Consider the following 26,687-nt stretch of genomic DNA (forward strand, 5'->3'; position numbering starts at 1 on the left):
GATGTGGTGCATCATGCCAGACTCAGGCTTCAACCTCTCCAGTCATGGCTCTCGTCTGTGTATCGCCCAGCCTGGGACAGCTTGGACAGGATCATAACCCTGCCTCGCCTGGTCCTTAACTCCTTCCTGTGATGGCTCGATGCTCAGGAGGTGTACTCAAGGGTCCTCTTCACTGCCCTACAGCTGTCTCTGTCGCTGTGACAGACTCATCAGACTTGGGCTGGGGAGCGCATCTGGGAGACTGCAGAACTCAAAGCCTCTGGTCGCAAGCAGATCTGCGTGTCCACATCTATGTCAGAGAGCTGAGAGCGGTGCGCCTAGCATGTCAGACATTCTGTCCTTACCTAACCAGGCAATGTGTATCAGTCATGACAGGCAATACGACAGCAATGTTCTATATCAACAAACGGAGGTGCATGCTCCTCTCCCCTATGCCAAGAAGCCCTCATGCTGTGGGACTTCTGTGTAGAACATTCAATTCACCTGCAGGCATCATATCTCCCTGGGGTACAGAACGAGCTGGTGGACCACCTCAGCAGGTCCTTCCACAGCCATGAGTGGTCCCTTCACCCAGACATTGCAATCTCAATCTTCCAGAGGTAGGGTTTCCCCATGAGACCTCTTTGCCACGCGACGCAACAGGAAGTGCCAGCAGTTCTGTTCCTTCCAGAATCACAGCCTGGGCTCCAGCGTGTATGCGTTCCTCCTCTATTGGGGAGGTTCTCTCCTGTACGCCTTTCCGCCCATACCCCTGCTCATTCACAAAGTGCTACTCGACATCCGCGGAGATCGAGCTCATGTCCTACTGATAGCACTGGCCTGGCCCCATCAGCACTGGTACACATCCCTCCTAGACATGTCCGTGGGAGCCCCGATTACCTTGCTGCTTTCCCTGGACCTTCTCACACAAGATCATGGATATCTCCAACATCCAAATCTCCAGTCACTCCATCTTATGGGGTGGAAGCTCCATGGTTAAGTCTGTTGGAGCTTTCTTGCTCAGACCAGGTTAGACAGGTCCTCCTTGGCAGTAGGAAACCCTCTATGAGAGCCACTTACCTTGCCAAGTGGACGAGATTTTCAGTCTGGTTAGTGCAGCCTCATTCGCCCTCAATGCTGGTTTCAGTGCTGCACATTCTGGACTTCCTCCTCCATCTGAAGCAGGAGGGTCTCTCGTTGTCTTCTATATGGGTGCACTTAGCAGCCATCTCGGCCTTCCACCCGGGTGTGCAGGGCTGCTTGCTATTTGCTAATCCCATGGTCAGCTGATTGCTAAAGGGGCTTGACACGTTATACCCTCACGTCTGTCAACTGGTTCCTGCCTGGGACCTCAACTTTGGTCCTTTTTGGCTCATGGGGCCCCCTTTTGAGCCTTTAGCAACCTGTTCCGTGCTCTACCTCTGTTAAAAGGTCGCTATTCCTGGTAGCAATAACTTTGGCCAGGAGGGTGTCCGAACTCAGGGCCTTGACATCAGACCCTCCTTACACCTTGTCCTATAAGGACAAGGTTCAGCTCAGACCTCACCCTGCTTTCCTCCCAAAGGTTGTCTCGTAGTTTCACATCAACCAGGACATCTTCCGCCTCGTTTTCTACCCTAAACCTCATTTCAGCGGCAGGGAGCAGAGAGTCCACTCTCTCTGGATGTCCGCAGGGCACCAGCCTTTTACATCAAGAGAATGAAATCATTTAGAAAGTCAGTCCTATTGTTCATAGCAGTGGCGGACAGGAAGAAAGGTCAGCAAGTTCATTCCAATGCATCTCATCGTGGATTGTGTCCTGTATCCGTAAGTGCTACAACCTGGCAGATGTTCCCACACCTCCAATCACTGCGCACTCTACCAGGGCACAGGCTTCATCTACAGCGTTCCTGGCTCAGGTTCCCACCCAGAAAATCTGCAGAACAGCAATGTGGTCCTCCATACGCCCTTTTGTCGTGCATTATGCGATTACCCAGCAGGCCAGAGACTATGTGGCCTTCGGAAGAGCAGTACTCCAATCACTGGACAGCTGCGACCCCACCTCCTGAACTTGGCTTGGGAGTTACCTGATTGGAATGGACATGAACAAGCACGCACTCCTTGTAACTGTTCTTCTTCGAGATGTGTTCTTTGTGTCTATTCCAATACCCACCCTCCTACCCCTCTCTCGGAGGAGCTGGCAAGAAGGAACTGAAGGGTGGCTGGTCGGCAGGATTCTATATTGAGCATCATGAAGGTGCGACTCCAGGGGGCGCCCAGGACGGCCTGGGATGCTGCTAAGGGAAAAATCTTCCAGCCAACGTGCACATGTGCACGCACGCACCTGACTGGAATGGACGTCAACAACACATCTCGAAGAACAACAGGTATGAGAAGTGAGTAACCATTTTTACTCCTCTTCACAGGCTTAATAAGAAAACAGAGCATGCAAAACTGTCTGGAACTAAAGAGAAGGAAACAAGGAGATTAAAATAGGGACCAAATGTGGGGAATTTCCATAGAAACCAGCACAGACAGAATGCTACTGTTCAAGCAGCACTGAGCCAAAGAAAAAGTGCTTAGGGACAGTGACTAATTTGGTTGTCATTATAACACAAAAATAGGTTTCAGAGTAGCAGCCATGTTAGTCTGTATTCGCAAAAAGAAAAGGAGTACTTGTGGCACCTTAGAGACTAACAAATTTATTTGAGCATAAGCTTTCGTGAGCTACAGCTCACTTCATCAGATGCATTCAGTGGAAAATACAGTGGGGAGATGTATATACACAGAGAACACGAAACAATGGGTGTTAGCATACACATTGTAAGGAGAGTGATCACTTAAGATGAGCTATTACCAGCGGGGGGAGGAAGGGAGGGAAGAAAAACTTTTGTAGTTATAATCAAGGTGAGCCATTTCCAGCAGTTGACAAGAACGTCTGAGGAACAGTGTGGGGGGGAAATAAACATGGGGAAATAGTTTTACTTTGTGTAAAACTTCAAAAACACACTCCAATGAGAGACTGCTGAATTGGAATTAATTTGCAGACTGGATACAATTAATTTAGGCTTGACCCATCCACTCCGAGTCTCAATTCATGACACAAAGTAAAACTATTTCCCCATGTTTATTTTCCCCTCCCCCACCCCCCACTGTTCCTCGGATGTTCTTGTCAACTGCTGGAAATGGCCCACCTTGATTATCACAACAAAAGATTTTCTCCCCCCACCCCCCGCTCTCCTGCTGGTAATAGCTCACCTTAAGTGATCACTCTCCTTACAGTTTTCAGAGTAGCAGCCATGTTGGTCTGTATTCGCAAAAAGAAAAGGAGTATTTGTGGCACCTTAGAGACTAACAAATTTATTTGAGCATAAGCTTTCGTGAGCTACAGATGCATCCGATGAAGTGAGCTGTAGTTCATGAAAGCTTATGCTACAATAAATTTGTCTCTAAGGTGCCACAAGTCCTCCTTTTCTTTTTGCGAATACAGACTAACATGGCTGCTACTCTGAAATCGGTCATTATGCAAGGCACTGAATTTAGCCGTATGGAGTGGAAATCTATCAACTTCATGAAAAAACTTGTACAGATACAGACAGACATCCTCCTTTCCAAATGCAAACAGATGGACATCATACTGAAGGACTGAAGGTAAAAAATCCATTACAATCTACATACCACACAGACAATGCTGACAGCTTCTGCCATACACTTTCAAAGAAACTGCGCAACCACCTGATCAACATCCTCTACAGCAAACACGGAAAGATTAAGAATGAGGTCTCAAAACTGGATTCTCTCATAAAAAAAAAAAAAAAAACCTTCCACAGAAACTTCCTCGTGCTTGGACTTTACAACAACTAGACAAGCCATTTACAACACACACTTTGCTTCTATACAAAAGAAAAAGAACACTAAACTATCTAAACTACCACATGCCATTAAGGGGCCACAACAGTGGTTCCCTTAATCAACCCAGCAATATTGTTAATCTGTCCAACTATACTCTTAGCCCAGCAGAAGAATCTGTCCTGTCTCGGGGCCTCTCCTTCTGCCCCTCCACCCCCACAAACATGATACAGTTCTGTGGTGACCAGAATCCTATTTTCGACGTCTCCGACTCAAGGAATATTTCCAACACACCTCTGAACAACATACTAACCCACAGAGACCTTCCTACCAACACTACAAAAAGAAGGATTCTGGGTGGACTCCTCCTGAAGGTTGAAACAGCAGACTGGACTTCTACATAGAGTGCTTCCGCCGATGTGCACGGGCTGAAATTGTGGAAAAGCAGCATCACTTGCCCCATAACCTCAGCCATGCAGAACACAATGCCATCCACAGCCTCAGAAACAACTCTGACATCATAATCAAAAAGGCTGACAAAGGAGGTGCTGTCGTCGTCATGAATAGGTCGGAGTATGAACAAGAGGCTACTAGGCAGCTCTCCAACACCACTTTCTACAAGCCATTACCCTCTGATCCCACTGAGGGTTACCAAAAGAAACTACAGCATTTGCTCAAGAAACTTCCTGAAAAAGCACAAGAACAAATCTGCACAGACGTGTTAGGGGGCTTATTCCTTCACCCACTTACTTCCCTGGTCCTTCTCGCATGAACAGAGAGCAACAATACCCGAAGTCCAAAGGTGCAAACAATTAGATGTTTATTGGGGTGAACTTTCAGCAAGCATGATTCCAGTTTCCTTCCTTAGTGTCCCCCTTCCCAGCTCTGACACCACAGAGCCTTACACCTGTGTCCCTGTTCCCATTCCTGCCCTTAGCCAAACATGATTACAATTTCCTCACCCCCATTCCCTGTTCCCATTCCCCCCCCCCCACATACACCCACTTCCTGATTGACTGCAGACTATATAGTAAAACTTGAGTTCTGCTTAGCTATACCTTAACCAATCATTTTCCTGAAATTTAACTAACCAATCCTAACATATTGTAACATGATTATGTAACCAATTATATCCCACCATCTTAATTAGTTTACACCCAGCAAAATTAATTATACAGCAGACAGGAACAATTACAGAACCAGACAGAGATTATACAGACAAACAATGGCAAAGTAGGAACTATAATGACAAAACAATACAGAAGTGAGGATTTCACGTCCCAGCTATTGATAAGTGAGTGCTTGCCAGACAGGATGCTATCAAACTAAGTTTCCTTTTACATCTTCTAGGCACTTCCCTTTCTCTGGAGGCAATAGGCATTATCAGGACAGGATTGTATCCTAACGGCCCAATAGTACCTTCATTCAATGTGACTAGTTTGGAATGTGAAGATGTGACCGGTCGCTTCCCAGCTTATGGCTGCCCCTGCTGCTTAGACAAAGGCCTTAGCCTCAGCACAGGGCCTCAGACTGTCACAGTAAGAGAAGGACCTTACGCTGGCAGACAGTGATTTTGATTCTGTTATACCTCTGTAACTAGCCAAGTGATAGGAATACACCTAAAATTCTTAGAGTACAGGCCTTTACAGACAGGCCTGAATATCTATATCCTAACAAGATACACCCCTGGAACCCCGACCTGGGGTATTCTATCTGCTACCCAAGATCCATAAACCTGGAAATCCTGGACGCCCCATCATCTCAGGCATTGGCACCCTGACAGCAGGATTGTCTGGCTATGTAGACTCCCTCCTCAGGCCCTACGCTACCAGCACTCCCAGCTATCTTCGAGACACCACTGACTTCCTGAGGAAACTACAATCCGTCGGTGATCTTCCTGAAAACACCAACCTGGCCACTATGGATGTAGAAGCCTCTACACCAACATTCCACACAAAGATGGACTACAAGCCGTCAGGAACAGTATGCCTGATAATGTCACGACTAACCTGGTGGCTGAACTTTGTGATTTTTTGTCCTCACCCATAACTATTTCACATTTGGGGACAATGTGTACCTTCAAATCAGCAGCACTGCGATGGGTACCTGCATGGCCCCACAGTATGCCAACATTTTTATGGCTGACTTAGAACAACGCTTCCTTGGCTCTCGTCCCCAGTGCCCCTACACTACTTGCACTACATTGATGACATCTTCATCATCTGGACCCATGGAAAAGAAGCCCTTGAGGAATTCCACCATGACTTCAACAATTTCCATCCCACCATCAACCTCAGCCTGGACCAGTCCACACAAGAGATCCACTTCCTGGACACTATGGTGCTAATAAGTGATTGTCACATAAACACCACCCTATACCGGAAACCTACTGACCGTTATTCCCACCTACATGCCTCCAGCTTTCACCCAGATCACTCCACACGATCCATTGTCTACAGCCAAGCTCCAATCCCTCAGACAGAGACAAACACCTACAAGATCTCTATCATGCATTCTTCCAACTACAATACCCACCTGCTGAAGTGAAGAAACAGATTGACAGAGCCAGAAGAGTACCCAGAAGTCACCTACTACAGGACAGGCCCAACAAAGAAAATAACAGAACACCACTAGCCATCACCTTCAGCCCCCAACTAAAACCTCTCTAGCGCATCATCAAGGATCTATAACCTATCCTGAAGGACGACCCATCACTGACAGATCTTGGGAGACAGGCCAGTCCTTGCTTACAAACAGCCCCCCAACCTGAAGCAAATACTTACCAGCAACCACACACCACACAACAGAACCACTAACCCAGGAACCTATCCTTGCAACAAAGCCCGTTGCCAACTCTGTCCACATACCTATTCAGGGGATACCATCATAGGGCCTAATCACATCACCCACACTATCAGAGTCTCGTTCACCTGCACATCTACCAATGTGATATATGCCATCATGTGCCAGCAATGCCCCTCTGCCATGTACATTGGTTAAACTGGACAGTCTCTTCGTAAAAGAATGAATGGACACAAATCAGACGTCAAGAATTATAACATTCAAAAACCAGTTGGAGAACACTTCAGTCTCTCTGGTCACTCGATTACAGACCTAAGAGTGGCTGCTATTCAACAAAAAAAACTTCAAAACCAGACTCCAACGAGAGACTGCTGAATTGGAATTTGCAAACTGGATACAATTAATTTAGGCTTGAATAGTACTGGGAGTGGATGGGTCATTACACAAATTAAAACTATTTCCCCATGTTTATTTCCCCACCCCCACCCCCCACTGTTCCTCAGACGTTCTTGTCAACTGCTGGAAATGGCTCACCTTGATTATCACAACAAAAGGTTTTCTCCCCTCCCCTCCCCTGCTCTCCTGCTGGTAATAGCTCATCTTAAGTGATCATTCTCCTTATAGTGTATATGGTAACACCCATTGTTTCATGTTCTGTGTGTGTGTGTGTGTGTGTGTGTGTGTGTGTGTGTGTGTGTGTGTGTGTATAATATATATCTATATATATATCTATATATATATATATATATATATATATATATCTATATCTCCCCACTGTATTTTCCACTGAATGCATCCAATGAAGTGAGCTGTAGCTCACGAAAGCTTATGCTCAAATAAATTTGTTAGACTATAAGGTGCCACAAGTCCTCTTTTTCTTTTTGCGAATACAGACTAACACGGCTGCTACTCTGAAACTAGTAACACAGCAGCCAAACCAATCTTTTTTTTTTTTTTTTTTTTTTTCCCATAGCACCACCACACCTACTTCCTCATCAATTGTTTTAATCATCATAATGTTGGCAGCTTCTATAGACTCTCTCTGACAGGGTTCTGTTCCTGAATTTATTACGGTTAATAATTAACTTTATTATGTGTGATAATGGGTACTTCCACTGATTGAAGGCTGATATGTTAGGACCTAGATTTTCTTCACTGCTAAAACCCAACGTCTCAAAATTGTTAATTTTGCTGTTGATAGAGATTGCTTGCTTGTTGCCATCTTGACTGTTCCTACCAGTTTGGGACATTGGATGCTGCTGACATGTAATGTACAAAAGCTAGTTGTAGGAGGATCTTCATAGAATATCAGGGTTGGAAGGGACCTCAGGAGGTCAACTAGTCCAACCCCCTGCTCAAAGCAGGACCAATCCCCAACTAAATTATCCCAGCCAGGGCTTTGTCAAGCCTGACCTTAAAAACCTTTAAGGAAGGAGATTCCACCACCTCCCTAGGTAACGCATTCCAGTGCTTCACCACCCTCCTAGTGAAAAAGTTTTTCCTAATATCCAACCTAAACCTTCCCCACTGCAACTTGAGACCATTAGTCCTTGTTCTGCTACCACTGGGAACAGTCTAGATCCATTCTCTTTGGAACCCCCTTTCAGGTAGTTGAAAGCAGCTATCAAATTCCCCCTCATTCTTCTCTTCCGCAGACTAAGCAATCCCAGTTCCCTCAGCCTCTCCTCATAAGTCATGTGTTCCAGTCCCCTAATCATTTTTGTTGCCCTCCACTGGACTTTTTCCAATTTTTCCACATCCTTCTTGTAATGTGGGGCCCAAAACTGGACACAGTACTCCAGATGAGGCCTCACCAATCTCGAATAGAGGGGAACGATCTTGTCCCTCGATCTGCTGGCAATGCCCCTACTTATACAGCCCAAAATGCTATTGGCCTTCTTGGCAACAAGGGCACACTGTTGCCTCATATCCAGCTTCTCGTCCACTGTAACCTTAGGTCCTTTTCTGCAGAACTGCTGCCTAGCCATTTGGTCCCTAGTCTGTAGCGGTGCATGGGAAGGACTCTGCACTTGTCCTTGTTGAACCTCATCATATTTCTTTTGGCCCAGTCCTCTAATTTGTCTAGAGCCTTCTGTATCCTATCCCTACCCTCCAATGTATCTACCTCTCCTCCCAGTTTAGTGTCATCTGCAAACTTGCTGAGGGTGCAGTCCACACCATCCTCCAGATCATGAATGAAGATATTGAATAAAACCGACCCATAGACCGACCCTTGGGGCACTCTGCTTGATACCGGCTGCCAACTAGACATGGAGCCATTGATCACTACCCGTTGAGCCCGACAATCTAGCCAGCTTTCTATCCACCTTATAGTCCATTCATCCAGCCCATACTTCTTTAACTTGCTGGCAAGAATACTGTGGGAGACCGTGTCAAAAGCTTTGCTAAAGTCAAGGATCAACATGTGCACTGCTTTCCCCTCATCCACAGAGCCAGTTGTCTCATCATAGAAGGCAATTAGATTAGTCGGGCATGACTTGCCCTTGGTTTGAATCCATGCTGACTGTTCCTGATCATTTTCCTCACCTCTAAGTGCTTCAGAATTGATTCCTTGAGGACCTGCTCCATGATTTTTCCAGGGACTGAGGTGAGGCTGACTGGCCTGTAGTTCCCAGGATCCTCCTCCTTCCCTTTTTTAAAGATGGGCACTACCTTAGCCTTTTTCTAGTCATCCGGGATCTTCCTCTGTTTCTATGTAGGTGCTTGGCTCTTTTGGAGCAATAAGAAATGTATTGCACTAGTAGTGACCCATACTGGTAGATCATAGTGTTATGGAAGCATCTGGAGGTATAGAGTCTCTTCGGTCTTTGTTTCCTAGAGGACTGTGGGGTCATCCTACAAAGCAAGGTGGGAGGAAATAAGTGAAGAAAACTTGGACATCATGATTGCTAGAGGTAATGCTTGAATTGCCTATTACTTTGAGGTTTGTCCATGAGGAGGGGAGTGAAGGCACAGGAGAGGGAGAGAGGATGTGGGTTTAGCGGTGCATTCATTATTCCAAACAAGAGTGAGTTAATAAAAGGAATTGTGATGGTGATGCTGATGGATATTGTCGTCTTTGTAGGTTTTCTGTGGAATGTCTATCTTCTCTGGGGAAAACAATAGGTAAGTGAAGTTATAATCAGATTCAGGAAACAAGCTTCTGTTTTGGGTTATTTATAAATGAGTGGGGGGAAATGACTTCTAAACAAGCTTAAGCAGGTTTGGAACCCAGAAAGGAGGTGGTTTACATCTGGATTGATGAAGGAATTTCTTGTGCTTTCCTGACGTCATTAGCTTATTATTTTAGAAGACCATTCCAATTTCTAATTACAAGGTGTGTGTATATATACACTGTAAGCAGTTTATTAACATTCTGAGCCAATCTTTCACAGCATAATTGTACAGTACTTAGATAAAGCAAGGTTCACAATGGTAAAGTAGGTATAAGGTGGCACTGGAGCAATAAAACAAGATCTGACATCATAAATAAAATTGGAATTGTTTGTCCATACGATATAGTATAACACAGAACCTTAACCCTAATCTGTTTGTTTCTCATGGGACAATAAATACATCTTGCACTTCAGCAATGCGTGAATGTCTAACACGCATATTAACATCAGAGTTAAGAATTTTGGTCTTAATGCAATTATAAGGAATGTAGTGCGGGGGGGGGGGTAGATACTGTAGTTTTGTACATTTGGAGTGTATGTAACATTTGTAGAGGAGCAGAGTCTGTCAGTGAAGTGGTGATGAGATGATAGGGGTTAACAGTTTGTTAAAGGATAATTTAACTTGATATCACCTTGCTTTTAAGGGTTTGGTTAGGTGACTATTCCCTGTAAGCAACCTTATGTGTTTAATCAAGTTTTTTGTTTGAGAATTAAATTTGTGGGTGTTTTAAATGCTTGTGAGGACAGATAACACAAGAAGAGATTAAAGGTCAGATTGCATGCACAAATCAGATGCTTGTTTGCACCAATTGACTAACTCGGTGCATTTCCATGTGCAATTACGTGATTTCAACATACAAATATTTGCACATGCAATTACTATAATCCCATATGAAAGCCAGGTAATTGCATCTAGTTACCACTTGCAATTTAGGACACCAATTTTGCACACAACTGCTTATCTACTGGTCTGAAAAGCTGGCACCGGAAACATGGTTTAAAAATAGGATGAGATGCAAATTGGAAAAGGAGAGAAGTTGATAGTGGACAGTAAATTAAACATCAGTTTGCTATGCTATAGAGTATCAAAGAAGGCCAGTGCAGAATTGGGCAGCATATGCAGAGACACCATTTCATCAAGCCTATCTTGGTACAATTCTTACAATCATAAGAGAGCAGGGGAAATTTACTTATGAAGAAAGAATAAAAGAATTGTGTAGGATGACTTAATATATTCCCCCTTTAAATATCTCTTAGTCTAGAAATGTTTTGAAGGAGATAAACATGAGGGGAAAAGGAAATATTTATGGTGGAATGAAGGTGTCTAAGTAGGCAAAGGGGGATGAATTTGAGAACATTTTGGTTAAATATCAGGAAAACTTCTTGTCAGTGAGAAGTATAGTATAAAATTACAGAAGACTTCCAAGGAAAGTGGACAAAACACCAGAAAACCTCCCATAGGAAACAATTCAACCCTGGCATGGGGATGGACAGGACAACTTATTAGGTATTTTCCATCTCTTCCATCAAATGTGGTATGTGGCTATGTTGCGTTAGTATTGTTCAATGGAATGAATGCTAACCAGGCTATAAAAGTGGTGATAATATACTCCTCTTCCAACACTCGCTTGTCTCTCCCACCCTTTCCATCAAGAAGATGAAGAGGAGTCGTAGGAAGACCAGTATGTGCCCTGAGAAAAGTAGGCTAATTCCCTACCAATGCCTCAGAGTGGAAGTGTTCTGAATGGTGAGTTATTCTGCACCATCTTTCTTGTTGCAGGTAATCTTGTGCGAATTATACCACATGGGCTGCTGGTGTTCTTCCCTTCATATCCGGTCATGGATAAAAGCCTGGAATATTGGAGAGTATGTTGGTTCTTTCTTTGTGTATGAATTGTAGTTACACACTTTGGACCAAATTTTCACACACAGGTGCTTATATTGGAGTTCCCAGTACTGCGGTCTAGCACTGACTTGCCCAAATACCTATTTTATGCATCTCTGTGTTCATTTACATTTATTGTCTATATTGTGACATAAGGTTGTGAACAGCACTCTCTAGACAAATAAGCCCTTGCTCAAAAAAAGCTTAAAGTTATAACCCAACAAATGCTGAACAATGAGGGAACTGGGGAACAAGCAGAGCAAGAGATAAAAGAAGCTTGGTTAATTAGGCACATTTCTACAAGTTAATGTATATTTGAGGTGGGACTGGTAGCACCACCTGTTCTTAAAGTTTTATAAGACTCTATTTTCAGTTTCAGTAACTTTGCCAAACTAACCATTTGGGCTGAAATTTTTCATGACAGATGTCTTAGGTTGAATATTATGTTTTGCCCATGTTAAAAAATTCTGGTGAACTTTTTCTTTGAAATGTTCTCTTGCCCCCATGCTTCGGGGGAGGGACTTGAAATTTGGAATGGCCTTTGCTTCAGGTATCTCTGTGAAAATCCGCACAAATTTGACCAAGTTATTAGCCTTTGCAAAATCTCAGTTTGTGCATGCTCAGTAGAGACTTAGATTTTAGCAGCTAAATTCCCAAAGATTCTGTTCATACTAGCCATGCTCTAGCCCAGTGGTTTTCAAACGTTTTTTTCTGGCGACCCAGTTGAAGAAAATTGTTAATGCCCGTGACCCAAAAGAGCTGGGAATGAGGGGTTTGGGGTGTGGTAGGGGCTATGGGCTTGGGCCGAGGGTTGGGATGTGGGAGTGAGGGCTGTGGGGTGGGGCCGGGAATGAGTGGTTCAGGGTGTGGGAGGGGGCTGTGGTCTGGGGCAATGGGTTTGGGGGGCAGAAGGGGGTCAGGGCTCTGGGCTGGAGGTGCAGACTCGGGGTGGGGCCAGGGATGAGGGGTGTAGGGTGCAGGAGGGGGCTCTGGGTTTGGGGGGGGCTCGGGGCTGGAGTAGGGGGTTGGGGAGCCAGAACTGCTGCTAGCTGCTTCCAGTGCACATCGCGGTGTCAGAACAGGTAGGAACTAGCCTGCCTTAGCCGGGTAGCACCACCAATGGGACTTTTAACGGCCTGGTCAATGGTGTGGACCAGAGCTGCCACAACCCAGTGCCTTACATTCCGCAACCCAGTAGTGGGTCGCGACCCGCAGTTTGAAAACCACTGCTCTAGTCAGAGACCATGCAGAAATCTCCATACAATTTCAGCTTTCTGGACTGCTATGGGACATGCTGGGTGTGGGTCTGGGAACGTGAACAGAGAGCAGGGAGACTATCCAGTGCTCTCCATGACCCCACCACTGGGCTCAGGAAGCATGGAGGAGAAAACTGCCTGATTTGAATGCAGAGGGGACAAAAGACAGGCTGCATGGCAACCTTAATTCTGGGATTTCCTAACTTCTGAGTGCTTGACAACATTAATGTTTTTTTATGTATCATATGAACAGAATGTTTATAACTGTGGGTCTGGGCTCCCAAATCTGAATTGGACTCGATATGTGTATATGTAGTATGATGATTGCACTTCCTTGAACAAACATTTTTTTCTGAAAAAATATTCAAAATAAGACACTAAATTATATAATGAACTTACTTGTTTGACATTAAATGAGATGACTGTTGTTCTTGTTGCTTCCATGCCTCTTGGAGATAGTGCCCTCATGGCCTAGACAGGTGAGGTACTTGGCTCTACTTCATCTCTCCTTGGTAATGCCTCTCTGCCTTCCCAGGGAGGCTCTTCTGTGTCACGGCTCTGGTGCCTTCTCAACCTTTCATCTCTGAACTTGAAGGCTTGGCTTCTTGATTGTTCCCAGGCATGGAGTTAAAGTGCTTGGCCAATGTTCAGAACCTACTATTCATAAGACTTACCTGCAAAAGTGGAAAAGCTTCCATTCCTGGTATTCTCATCACTCTTTGAAAGCCTCAGAAGCTCCACTCTTAAGGATCCTAGATTACCTGATTCTCGGACCTTATCTCTTTAAGTCCATGAGCTCAGTTAGAATACACCTGGCTGTTGTTACAGCCTTCCTTTTACCTATAGAAGGGGTTTTAGTCTTTGCCCATCCAACCATGACCAGATACCTTACAAGTTTATAAATTATTTCCCCCTGTCCAGAACCCATCTCCTCCATGGGACCTTAATCTGATTCGCAATGCCTTGAGGTAGCGCCTCCCTCCCCCCCCACATTTGAGCCCATGTCTACCTGTCTTCTCTTCCACTTCTCCCTCAAAATTTCCTTTCTGATAGCTGTCACCTCAGCCAGAAGAATGGGAGAACTTGGGGTGCTCATGGCAGACCCACCATATGCTGCCTTCTACTGTGACAGAATGACGCTGTGCCCCATCCTCGATTCTTCTCTAAAGTCTTGTTAGAATTTCATATCAACTAAGAGATTTGTTTATTGGTATTTTTTATGAAGCCTCAGATCTCCAGAGAGGAAGTTAGTCTCCTCACACTAGCTATCAGGAGGGCCCTCACCTCTACCTTGACAGGACCAAGACTTTTAGGGCCTCTGCCAGACTCTTTGACTTCTGTGTTGAAAGGAGGAAGGGACAGCCAGTTTCCACTCCGACTGTTGAAGTGGGTTTCAGGTTGTATCTTGACCTGCTATGAAGCTGCTGGGATACATTCCCTTCACAGAGTGAAAACTCACTCCATCAGGGGTCAGAACACTTCTGTAGTCCTTTTGAAGGATGTCCCCATAACATAAATCTGCAGGGCTGCAACCTGGTCCTGGTTCACACATTCACCAGACATTATGCTATGATATGTGCATCTATGGCTGATGCTACCTTTGGTGACACGGTCCCCCAAACTGCCTTGGATTTGCCGCCTCAGCACCTGCCTCCATGTTAAGATAGGTTTCAGAGTAGCAGCCGTGTTAGTCTGTATTTGCAAAAAGAAAAGGAGTACTTGGGGCACCTTAGAGACTAACAAATTTATTAGAGCATAAGCTTTCGTGAGCTACAGCTCACTTCATCGGATGCATTTGGTGGAAAAAAAACCACCAAATGCATCCGATGAAGTGAGCTGTAGCTCACGAAAGCTTATGCTCTAATAAATTTGTTAGTCTCTAAGGTGCCCCAAGTACTCCTTTTCTTTTTGCATGTTAAGATACTACTTGTGAGTCGAAGAAGGAGAGGTTATTTACCTGTAAAGTAACTTGAAGTCTTTGAGTTGTTTTGTCCTTATGTGTACTCCACCTACTATCTTCCTTGTCCTCTGCTGTGGAGTCTTCCATGCTTCGTAGTTGAGAAGGAACTGGAGTGGCAGCAGATCCGCATCTCCTTATAAGCCCTTTCCTGAGAGCAGATGCTACTGCTCTACACAGTCCTCATACTTGTCTTGTGTCAAGTACACTCTTTATTTGCTTAATTGATTAAGGTGAAGTTTCTAAAGCATGCATATCATCTCAATTAGCTCCTCATTATCATTGACTTCAGTGGAAACAGAGTTAAACGAATATTGGGGCATTTAGGAAAATCACAGCATTTGCTTAAATAAGCATTATACAGGCTGGAGGAAAGTTTTTGGACCATCATCCTCTTGATAAATGAACCAAAAGCTAAACAGCTTTTCTTCAGAAGGGACCACTTGAGGAATGCTGAGGCTTAGAAGGGGAGAGCTACAACTTCTATAGTTTCCATTATAGGGTGACCAGATGTCCCGATTTTATAGGGACAGTCCCGATATTTGGGTCTTTTTCTTATATAGGCTCCTATGACACTCTTCCCTCCTCCCCCCCCCCCCAACCTCCTGTCCCAATTTTTCACACTTGCTATCTGGTCATCCTATTCCCTTAGCTTTCTGCAGTACTTTTCCTAGACTAAATCACTAACTCGCTTTCTTCTTGTTCATTGTTGGTATCGTTAATATGGAGGTGACTCCTGGATGACTTGAAGCTGAGTTTTGGTTGGATTCTAATCCATTTGGAAGTTTTCTGAGACAGACATACCAAAGAGTGGTAATACTTCCTCACTGGCTTGTTTTAAAAAAAAAAAGTTGATGGTAAATAGTTAAAAAAATCCTTGATACTAAACTCCCAGTTGGGTTATTATTTTATTTTTAATTATAATAAATTTGTTGTAGTTTGTATCTTTCCTTGGTTGGTGTTGCTCAAATCCCCTGTCTTTGTTTCTGGCTGAAGTCAGGGACATTTTTCTAATGTGAGTTGTCTCCCCCAGCAGAAGCCATGGTAGGACATTTGCCTAGGTAACTGTTGCTCCCCTTCTAAGATACCAGCGTGGGGCAGTGGTGAGGAGCAGGGAATCAGATTTTCTGTGCAGATTGCAGGAGGAGTATCCAGGAGGCAGATATTGGGCACCAAGGGTCTGCAAGTTGGAAGGAAGGAGGTGACCTCACTGCTGTCATGGCTTCTGAAAAGATGCATAAAGCATGGAGAAAGTGTCTTGGCCATTCTGCGTAAACTGCTCATGTTGGAACTGCTGCCTGGACCCAGCTCATTTCCTTACCATTGGAAGCTGCATGCCCCTGCCTCCAACTCTGGCTGGCAAGAGAGGAATGGGTGATGGAGAGCATGTAGTTACCACCGCCTGTGGCTTCCTTTCCCATATGTACTTCTGACTTATTTGCTCTCTGTTTAATAGGAGCATGACTTTGCTAAAAGAATAGAAGAAGTGAAGCCGGTGTTTGTGGAACCAAGGAATAAAGGAACCTTCACAGAGGTTGGTCATTTGTGTTGTCTGTCTCATTTAATAAATTCTCCTTTTTATGCTTAAATACTTCTCCAAAGATGTGTTTGCAGCAGTGACTACAGAACTGCATGCTGTTGGGTTAAAACCAAGAGAGCTATAAGGGCTCCATTCTCCTGATGAGGTGCACTGAACACTAAGGGTATGTCTATACACTATGAAATTAGGTCAGATTTATAGAAATCAATTTTTTAGGAAGCGATTTTTATACAGTCGATTGTGTTTGTCCCCACTAAGCGCATTAAGTCAGCGGCGTACGTCTACAGTACCGTGGCTAGAGTCTACTTTCGGAGTGTTGCACTGTGGGTAGCTATCCCACAGTTCCCGCAGTCTCCGCCACCCATTGGAATTTTGGGTTAAGCTCCCAATGCCTGATGGGGCAAAAGCATTGTCGCGGGTGGTTTTGGGTACGTGTCGTCATTCGCCCCTCCCTCCGTAAAAGCAACAGCAGACAATTGCTTCTCGCCTTTTTTCCATGTGGACGTCATACTGCTTTCAGCAAACAGTGCAGTAGGACTGCTAACCGTCGTCATCAAACTTCCGCTGCCACTCTGCTCTCCTGCTCTTGTCTCAATAGCAAGTTTCTCCATGTTGGCTGTCATGGGCTCCTGCTTCCGCTGCCACTCTGCTCTCCTGAATCCACCTCGCATATCATCAGCCACCGCTTCAACTCCGCTCTCCTGCAGACATCATACCATGGCAAGCATGCAGCCCGCTCAGATCACAGTTGCAGTTATGAGCATAATAAACACCTTGCGCATTATCCTGCAGTATGTTCAGAACCAGAACCTGCAAAACCAGGCGATGCAGCGCGGTGACGAGATTGATGAGGACATGGACACAGATTTCTCTCAAAGTACAGGCCCTGGCAATTTGGACATCCTGGTGGCAATGGGGCAGGCTCATGTAGTGGAACGCCGATTCTGGGCCCAGGAAACAAGCACAGACTGGTGGGACCGCATAGTGTTGCAGGTCTGGGATGATTCCTAGTGGCTGCAAAACATTCGCATGAGTAAGGGCATTTCCATGGAACTTTGTGACTTGCTTTCCCCTGTCCTGAAGCGCAAGAATGCCAAGATGAGAGCAGCCCTCACAGTTCTCATGTGAGTGGCGATATCCCTCTGGAAGCTTGTAATGCCAGACAGCTACCGGTCAATTGGGGAATCAATTTGGAGTGGGCAAATCTACTGTGGAGCTGCTGTGATCCAAGTAGCCAACACAATCACTGAGTGGCTGCTATCAAAGGTAGTGACTCTGGGAAATGTGCAGGTCATAGTGGATGGCTTTGCTGCAATGGGGTTCCCTAACTGTGGTGGGGCAATAGATGGAACACATATCCCTATCTTGGGACCGGACCACCCTGGCAGCCAGTACATAAACCGAAAGGGGTACTTTTCCTAGAGGATTTCCGCACCATCCCGAGACGCGTTAACAGACTTTTCCAGCGGCTGTACTGGCTGTGAGTGCATCCCAAGTCTTCAGGGAAAATTAATCATTAAACACGCTTGCTTTTAAACCACGTATTTTATTTACAAAGGTACACTCACCAGAGGTGCCTTCTCTACCTTCAAGGTCCGGGAGCCCATCTTGGGAGGGTATTGGCTCCAGGGTGATAAACAGTTCCTGGCTTCGGGGAGAACAGTTTCATCCTCCGCCTCATTATCATCTTCCTTGTCCCCAAAATCCTCATCCCTGTTTCTTGAGACTCCCCCCTTGCAGGAGTCCACGTAGAGGGGTGGGGTAGTGATAGGGGCACCACCTAGAATTGCATGTAGCTCATCATAGAAGTGGCATGTCTGGGGTTCTGACCCGGAGTGGCCGTTTGCCTGTTTGGTTTTTTGGTAGCCTTGCCTGAGCTCCTTAATTTTCACGTGGAACTGCTGCGAGTCCCTGTATAGCCCCTGTCCTTCATGCCCTTGGAGATTTTTTCAAATATTTTTGGCATTTTGTCTTTTGGAACGGAGTTCTGATAGCACGGATTCGTCTCCCCATACAGGGATCGGATCCAGTACCTCCCATTCGGTCCATGCTGGAGCTCTTTTGCGATTCTGGGACTGCATGGTCAACTCTGCTGATGAGCTCTGCATGGTCATGCCATGCTGGCCAAATTTCAGGAAATGAAATTCAAAAGTTCTTAGTGCTTTTCCTGTGTACTTGGCTAGTGCATCTCAGTTGAAAGCGCTGTTCAGAGGGGTCACAATGGAGCACTCTAGGATAGCTCCCGGAGGCCAATACCATTGAATTATGTCCACACTACCCAAATTCGACCTGGCGATATTGATTTCAGTGGTAATCCCCTCGTCGGGGAGGAGTACAGAAATAGATTTTAAGAGCCCTTTAAGTCGACAAAAATGGCTTCGTCGTGTGGACCAGGTGCAGGGTTAAATCAATCTAACACTGCTAAATTCGACCTAAACTCGTAGTGTAGACCAGGGCTAATATAGTCATGGTTTGAAATCTGCCTGCGCTCCGGATATTAGTACCACGTGCTTAGACATAGGGTGACCAGATGTCCCGTTTTTGGGACTTTTTCTTACATAGGCACCTATTACCCGCACCCCTTGTGACATTTTTTCACAGTTGCTATCTGGTCACCCTACTTAGACACCACGGTGAAGGATAGCTTAGAAAAGCTTAGCTCAGTCTGTCATTGCAACAGTCAGCACTGGAAATCCAACCCTTGGATATTCTGCTGGCAATTTCCCTCCAACTTGTTGCAGTTTGTTTTTGATTATGAAAATTTTCACGGTAACATAAGTGTGGGGTTTTTTTTGTTTTTTTGTTTTAAATTCAGAATGCTTTAACTTGTCCGGGCAACACTAACTGTTGCCCAGGAGCTCAATTATGGTAATCAGGGGCGCCATCAGGATCTGCCTTTGTAGAAGCAACTCAGCTGGAATATCACACCGATGGCATATTCCTTTTCTTCGACACCAGTATTGAACCCAGTAATTCCCAGGGGGCTGGGAAGCCGTTTGGTTTGGGTGTAAAGGGGCTCTAAAGTGTATCCTTCCATTGGCATCTTTAATAAAAAAAAAAAAATTAAAATTTAAAAATCTGATGCGTTTCCAAGGCGCGCGCGGACACATGCAAGCGGGGATGGTTTAGAAGCAACCAAAAAAAGAAGGCAATGAGCTCTAGTAGAGGGAAGGGAAACTTCTACCACTTCTCAATATAAATACTACTGTGTATGTGTCTCTCTCCTTGGCACAGCTTTGTTTAGATAGTGTTTCTTGGTTGCATTGCTGGAAGATACTGGTATTCAATAGTTGTAAGGGAAGAGGAGGCCAACTGTACAGCTGTTACAGTCATGGGCTGGCCATTTGTCAAGAGGGGAAAGAGAAGTCAACTTCCTTGTTACGTGCACTAATGGCTGATGGTGTACAATATTTTTTACTGTTTAAATTGTTTATTGAAAAGAAACAATTACAAAATTAGATGGAAGTGACCTAATTTAGAAACAAGATTAGATTTACAGATAAGTATTTCTCTGCTAAAAAGATAACAAAAGTTTGTAATACCAGCTGTTTAACGTGTAGAGGAAAGAACATGTTAGTAATCCAGGAAGTTGCTAGGTACTGTTTATACCAATTTTCACAGAAACATTGCCTCTTCTGAGGCAATAAGCCTGTAACATGTTAAAGGAAGTTCCTGACTAAAATCTTTGTTACATTTTTCCATCACTGTCATAAATCCACCTCCCTGAAAGGTGGTAGCTAGGTCAAAAGAAGAATTCTTGCATCAACCTAGCTTTGTCTACAGCGGGGGTTAGGTTGACCTCACTACGTCATACAAAGTGTGAAATTTTTCACAGCTCTGAGTGATGTGGCTAGATCAACGTAAGGTTTAGTTGTTTAGGCCTTGGTGGCAACAGACTTATTTTTCTGTACCTAGTGAAATTGTTAAAATAAGATTCTTCATATTTACAGATATTGTTGCAGTTCTGGCATGTGCTGCTTGCATCATAAATAGTTTATAGAAAACAAAATTAAAGTTTTAAATGAATATTCTTCTAGTTTCCTAATTTGTTGAAATTCCTCACCCTTTTCCCACCTTTTTCTCTTCTCCTGAATTCCAGCCTCTTCTCCTTGACAATGATTAGAGTAAATGATTTATTTTGTTTTCCTCTTTTGCCAATGTGGAGTCATAAGACTACTGCATAATAAGTTCTTTGTTTTCCCTTCAGAGATAGATGACATCACAATGTTATGTCTGTCAGAAGATCTGTGGGATTCTTTGTAATAAGGGGCTTTTGGAAAGCAAATATTTCTAACATCCAGTTATACTCCAGTAAGGAAAATGACAGTAAGCCTAGTTAACTACACCTTGAGTCTCAGTATGTGAGTCAGACTTGTTATGATGTACAAGTTTGTTCGTTGCATGTGTGTAAAGTAGGTGGTTTTCCCTCTTCCTCTTATCTAACCTGTTTGTCTTGTAGATCATGGATGCATATTATGATAAGATTGTCTGTCCCAAGTCTAGTGGAGCTACTTTCTTGGCAGTATGTCGGGGAAAGGTAATGTAGAACAGAGTTTGTCATTCTTGAGAGCAAGCTACTTTTTGCATTGAGTTTGGAAGATTGTAGCTCTTCCAGATACTACTTTTAGCAAAGAGAAATGTGTGTTTTTGTGTATCTATAAATAATCACATGTATAAAAAAGCCCTAGTGAAATAAAGGAGCAAATGCAGAATGCATAGTTTTTCCAACTCTATTTTAAGTGCACAGGTCTGTCATTCATGGTTTTACTGGTAATATGTGTATGATCTCAAAGGGGAACAGCTTCATACTTTCCTACATTTTCTTTTGGTTGCTCACAGAAGAGCTGTATTACTGTATAAGAGAGACTGTATTAGACAAGACTTGACAAATGTTTCTGTCAGCCTAACGTTATAAAGAAACAACTGTCTGAAATGTTGTTCAATTTCAAAATACGAGCTACAGTTAGTACAAACCCAGTGCCTGCCCTGGAGCCCTTCTGCCAGTTTTGGTGGTTTTACAGTCGTCATTTTTTCTATTTTTAGAAGTGAATTTAATCCTCTTGAAATGGTTGTATTTGTTTTGAATGTTGCGGGAGGTCTTATTATATTGCATTTTGTTATACGGTGCCCTAGAAGAGGAGCACACTTCTTGTAAATCATGTTGTTACTAATGGTCATCCTCTGGTGTATAGATAGTTCAGAAAGTTCAGGCATGAAATGTATAATCAGTAATGGGTGTGCTGGCAACACAGCCTGGAAATCTGGCAGATGTTTGAAATGCTTACTATCTCAGAAACCATAGAAATAGGAGAGAAGCAGAGAAACCTCTCCTCACACCCTTTGGCTGATATGTTACTCGGTCAAGGCCTGGTAGTAGGAAACCACTGGGATTAAAGCCCTGGCAATAAAAGTAAGGAATCCAGTTCAAATTGTTTCCACTACTCTCAAACTACAATTGTTAGATGTGTAATTTAAGGCAGAGAGGCCACAACCCCTGAACTGCTCTGATATGTCACTTAATACGCTGTTAGTGATTGAAAACACTGTTCATCTTCAGGCCAGCGAAGGCTTGGACTTTGCAGACATGAATGGACGAGGTGTTATCATCACTGGGCTTCCATTTCCCCCTCGCATGGAACCAAGAGTCGTTTTAAAGATGCAATTCCTGGATGAAATGAAAAGACAAGGTTCAGGGGCGCAGGTAAGATTGGGAAACTTTTTGCAAATTTTTTTTTGCCAGTCCATTGTCTCATAGTTTCTCTCTCCAGCATATGGCTTTTCTTCCCATCTCTGTGAGACCACAGTAAGCAAGCCTCCTCTATCAAACCATACAAATTTGACACCCCTCTCCCACCCCCACCTCCTGCTGGGTTGTGCTGAAATTTTAAAATCTTCAAGGGATTGCACGTGTCTGTTTCACTTCAAATGTGTGTGCACCTGGTACACAGGATGCACACACACCTGAAGTTCAAAGAACATTTGTAACATATCTCAAAGAACAGCAGTGACAGTTCAGGTTAGTAATCAGTTTTTCCACATCTGATTACTGTGGTGTTTCTTCGAGTGCTTGTTCACGTCAATTCCAATCAGGTGTGCACACGCTGCATGCACAGTTGTCAGAAAGTTTTTTTCCCTTAGCAGCTTTCATCGGGTCGGCTGTGGAGCCCCCTGGAGTGGTACTTTCATGGCACTCAATATATGACCCTGCTGACCTGACCCCCCTTTAGTTCCCTTAGCTTTCTTCTTTAGTCTGTAGTTCAGTCTAGGTTTTAGTTAGTAGTTCATTTTAATTTCCTGTACATAGTATATATAATAGTTTGGGTTAGTGTGCAGGGTTCTCCCCATCCCTTACCTTCCCTTGGCCCTGGGGCAGGCCTCGGGGCCAAGGACTTAAACCTTGCAGGACCTGCAAGAAGCCCATGCCAATGGGTGACCCCCAAGACACATGCCTGAAGGATCTGGGGGAAGGACACCAAACAGACAGGTGCAAAATCTGCAGGTCTTTCCGCACTAGGACAAAGAAAGAGCGGGATTTCTGGCTGAAACAACTTTTGATGGAGTCTGCTTTCCTTCCGCATCTCGCCACAGAATGCCGGGATCTGACACTAAGCATGTCGGTGCGGAGTACCCCAGCCTCGGTGCATGACATGGCACTGAGGAAAGACACTGACTCGAGACCCTAGGCACCGGCGGTCCCCGGCACCGGAAGTGGCGCAGTCAACCAGGCATCGCTCGCACTCACAAGTGCCGCACAGGTGACAAAAGAAGATGGACAGGGATTGTTCCCCGGTGCCGAAGGCAGCGCCAGGCGGAACAGCAGTGCATCCCACGAAGGAGCACTCAGCACCCAAGTACCAGGAGTCGGTGCTGCTGACTTCGGTTCCCTGGAGGGGACTGTTGAGTCCAGTGCCCAGCGACTCCCTGGACAGACAATGTCAGGTGGAGGAGTTGGTCTCCCTCCATCCCAGACACTTTTGAAGCCTCCAGGGACCTAATAGCAATGACGGCCCCTCAACTTCTGGCTATCAGGGACAAGCCTCTGTGGCACCATGTCCGGCACCATCTAGAGGCAAGCTGGCCATGATGCGGCAATCACCTTCTGTGACATGGCACCATTCACCTCGACACTGCTAGGGTTCACCATCGCTGAGGCACCATTCCCCAGCTAGGGACTCCGTGCATGAGTCCCTGGCACCCGTGGAGCAGCCCTGTTCCTCTGCTCCGCACCACTCGACGCCACTGTGGTTGTCATGATCAGATCAGTGTTGTCTGACTCGGATGGGGACTCCTTTTACTCATGCTGCACCAGTCACAGGTCGAATTGGCACAGAAGTGAGGCACCAGCGGCATGGCCTCCACGTTGGCAGCCGCAGCCTCAGTGACCGTTCTGGACTCCCTGGGCTTATCACCAGGCCCAGGGCTCATTTTCCAGTGGCTCTTGCTCGGTTGTCTCTGAAACCCAAGCACCCCAGCCATATAAAAATTTCCCGGCATTTCTCGGGGATTGGAACTGACGCCAGGACAGGACCCACAGTCCATCCAGGACATCGTCGAAGCAGCCCTGGTGACAGCCGGCCAGACTACTGCTGCCGCGACTACATTCAGCGCAGAGCCCACAGGCACTGACCAGGAGGATGCTAGAGAACTGGATGGTCAGGAGAACTCAGTACTGCCTCTAGCCTCCTCATCTTCATCCCTGGATGAGGCGATTGCGGGGACTTTGGCCTTGGGACATCCCCTGATAGATCACCATGCACACCAGGACCTCTTGCGCAGAATCGCTTGCAACATGGGATTGCAAGCAGAAGAAATTATCTAACAAGAGGACCCCATGGTCCATAGCTTGATGCCAGAGGGTCCCTCCAGGGTAGTTCTGCCCTTGATAAAAACTATACAGAGCAATATCAAAACACTGTGGCGACCCTGGCATCGATCCCGCCTACGGCGAGGGACGTAGAGTGCAAGTACTTTGTCCCATCCAAGGGATATGGGTACTTGTTCTCACACCACAGCCCTTCTCCCTAGTAGTGACCACGGTCAACGAGAAGGAGAGGCAGGGCCAACAAGGACCGACTCCAAAATCCCAGGAGTCTAAAAGATTAGACCTTTTTGGTAGGAAGGTCTACTCAACGGGGGCCCTGCAGCAGAGGATAGCTAATCAACAAGCTATCCTCAGCAGATAGAACTTCAACTCGTGGGTCTCCAGGTTGAAGTTTAAGGAACCTATTTCATAAGACTCCAGAACTGAATTCATGGCCATTATTGACTAAGGGAGAGTGGTGGCACGAACCTTCCTTAATGCGGCGGACTCTGCCACCGCACCTTCTCAGCAGGTTTAGCCATGAGAAGGGGTTCATGGCTGCAGGCATCTGGGCTGTCCCCTGAAGTGCAGCAAACCCTTCAGGACCTGCTGTTTGAGGGCACAGGATTATTCTCAGAGCAGACAGACTCCAAGCTGCACAGCCTGAAGGACTCTTCGGTGACCATGAAGTTGCTGGGTATGCATACTCCTGCTACCCAGCGTAAACACTTCAAACCACAGCCTCAACAGCAGTGTTCCTACCTTTCTCAAAGACAGGACTTCTATAGAAGGAGGGGTAAGAATGGCAGGCACAGACTGTTGCAACCCCCCATCAGGGCCAGGGCCCAGCCAAATCTTCGTCGGGCTCAAACCAGGCCTTTTGAAGGGACGCCCGAGGATGGCGTACCCACCACTACACCGGATCCTTCCCAGTGCTTCCTGAATTAGCTATCCCATTTCTACGGTGCCTGGTCCCAAATAACATTGGACTGCTGGGTCCTTCTCACGGTAGAGGTGAGATATTCTCTCCAGTTCTGCTCCTCCCCTCCCTCCCGTCCCTCTTCAGGGACCCTTCTCATGAGCAACTCCTTATCCAGGAGGTGCAGTCACTCCTCGCCATGGGGGCAGTGGATGAGGTTCCTCAGGAGCTAAGGGGCAGGGGATTCTATTCCTGTTATTTCCTAATCCCCAAAGTAAATGGGGGTCTCAGACCCATTTTAGACCTGCGAGGACTCAACCAGTTCTTGGTCAAGCTGAAGTGCCACATGGTCTCCCTGAGCACGATCATATCCTCCTTGGATCTAGGAGACTGGTACACCACCCTTGACATGGACACGTATTTTCACATATCCATTCGGCCCATGCACAGACCATTTCTGCCATTTGTGGTCAACCACAAACATTATCAGTTCACGGTCCTCCCATTCCGCCTATTGACAGCCCCCCAAGTCTCCACCATATCACTGATTGCGGCCTTTCTTCGCAGGAGGCAGGTTCAGGTATATCCCCACTTTGATGACTGGCTGTTACGGGGGCGTTCCAGGGAGCAGGTGGAGTCTCAAGTCTGACTAGTCAGAGCTACTGTCAAGAGGTTGGGACTCCTCCTCAACGTGAACAAGTTGACCTTGTCACCGACCCAAGAATAGAATTCATCGGGGTGGTGCTGGACTTGGTACAAGCAAGGGCAATCTTCTGAGGCCCGATTCCAAGTGACGACAGACATTATCCAAAGCCTCAGGTGATACCCCACCACAACAGCATGGGGATGCATGAGTCTCCTTGGCAGCCTGAACTTGCGTGGTCAGACATGCCAGACTGAAGCTCAGACTACTCCAAGCGTGGCTCACTTCAACCTGTCGCCCAACATGAGACAGCCTAGTCTCAGTGGTGTCAGTGCCAGATCACGTACTCAAGTCCCTCTTGTCGGTGGCTTGACCCTTGGACAGTCTGCAAAGGAGTTCCCTTCATCAGTCCACAGCCCTCTTGGTCTCTAGTAATGGATGAGTCAGCTCTGGGTTGGGGCGCTCACCTGGGAGATCTCCAAACACAGGGTCTATGGTCACAGGACGAGCTCTCACTCCCTATCAGTATCAAGGAACGCAGAGCAATGCAGCTAGCCTGCCACACCTTCCTGTCCCAACTACAAGGTCAGTGCGTGACAGTGATGACTGTTAACACCACTGCCATGTTCTACATCCACAAACAGGGTGGAGCTTGTTCCTCCCCGCTATGCTGGGAAGCCCTCCAGCTATGGGAGTTCTGCATAGCCCACTGCATTCACTTGGAGGTATCCTATCTCTGGGAGTGCAGAACAAACTATCGGATCACCTCAGCAGATCGTTCCGCCACCGCGAGTGATCCATCCATTTGGATGTCATGCATTTCATCTTCCAAAGGTGGGGGTTTCCCCAGGTTGCTCTGTTTGCCACCCAGAGCAACAGAAAGTGCCCAACGTTCTGCTCC

At 45.8% G+C, this 26,687-nt stretch overlaps 1 protein-coding gene across 22 annotated transcripts in view; it reads left to right on the forward strand.

Annotated features, from left to right (window-relative positions):
• Positions 1-26,687, forward strand: part of RTEL1 (regulator of telomere elongation helicase 1) — a 124,910-nt gene that overhangs the window by 49,306 nt on the left and 48,917 nt on the right. For 19 of the 22 annotated variants that reach the window (XR_006275466.1, XR_006275468.1, XR_006275467.1 and 16 more), the window contains 5 exons: positions 9,695-9,735; positions 11,566-11,651; positions 16,340-16,417; positions 20,883-20,960; positions 21,981-22,124. Coding sequence is in view for 19 of the 22 variants with exons in the window: in XM_043496019.1 (XP_043351954.1) it covers positions 9,695-9,735; positions 11,566-11,651; positions 16,340-16,417; positions 20,883-20,960; positions 21,981-22,124 (427 nt within the window). In the remaining 3 variants the exon portion in view is untranslated. The remainder of the gene's footprint in view (positions 1-9,694; positions 9,736-11,565; positions 11,652-16,339; positions 16,418-20,882; positions 20,961-21,980; positions 22,125-26,687) is intronic. The other 3 variants (XM_043496034.1, XM_043496029.1, XM_043496025.1) reach the window with 1 other exon arrangement.

This window comes from Dermochelys coriacea, chromosome 13, assembly GCF_009764565.3.
Source record: "Dermochelys coriacea isolate rDerCor1 chromosome 13, rDerCor1.pri.v4, whole genome shotgun sequence".
Taxonomy (NCBI): Eukaryota; Metazoa; Chordata; order Testudines; family Dermochelyidae; genus Dermochelys; species Dermochelys coriacea.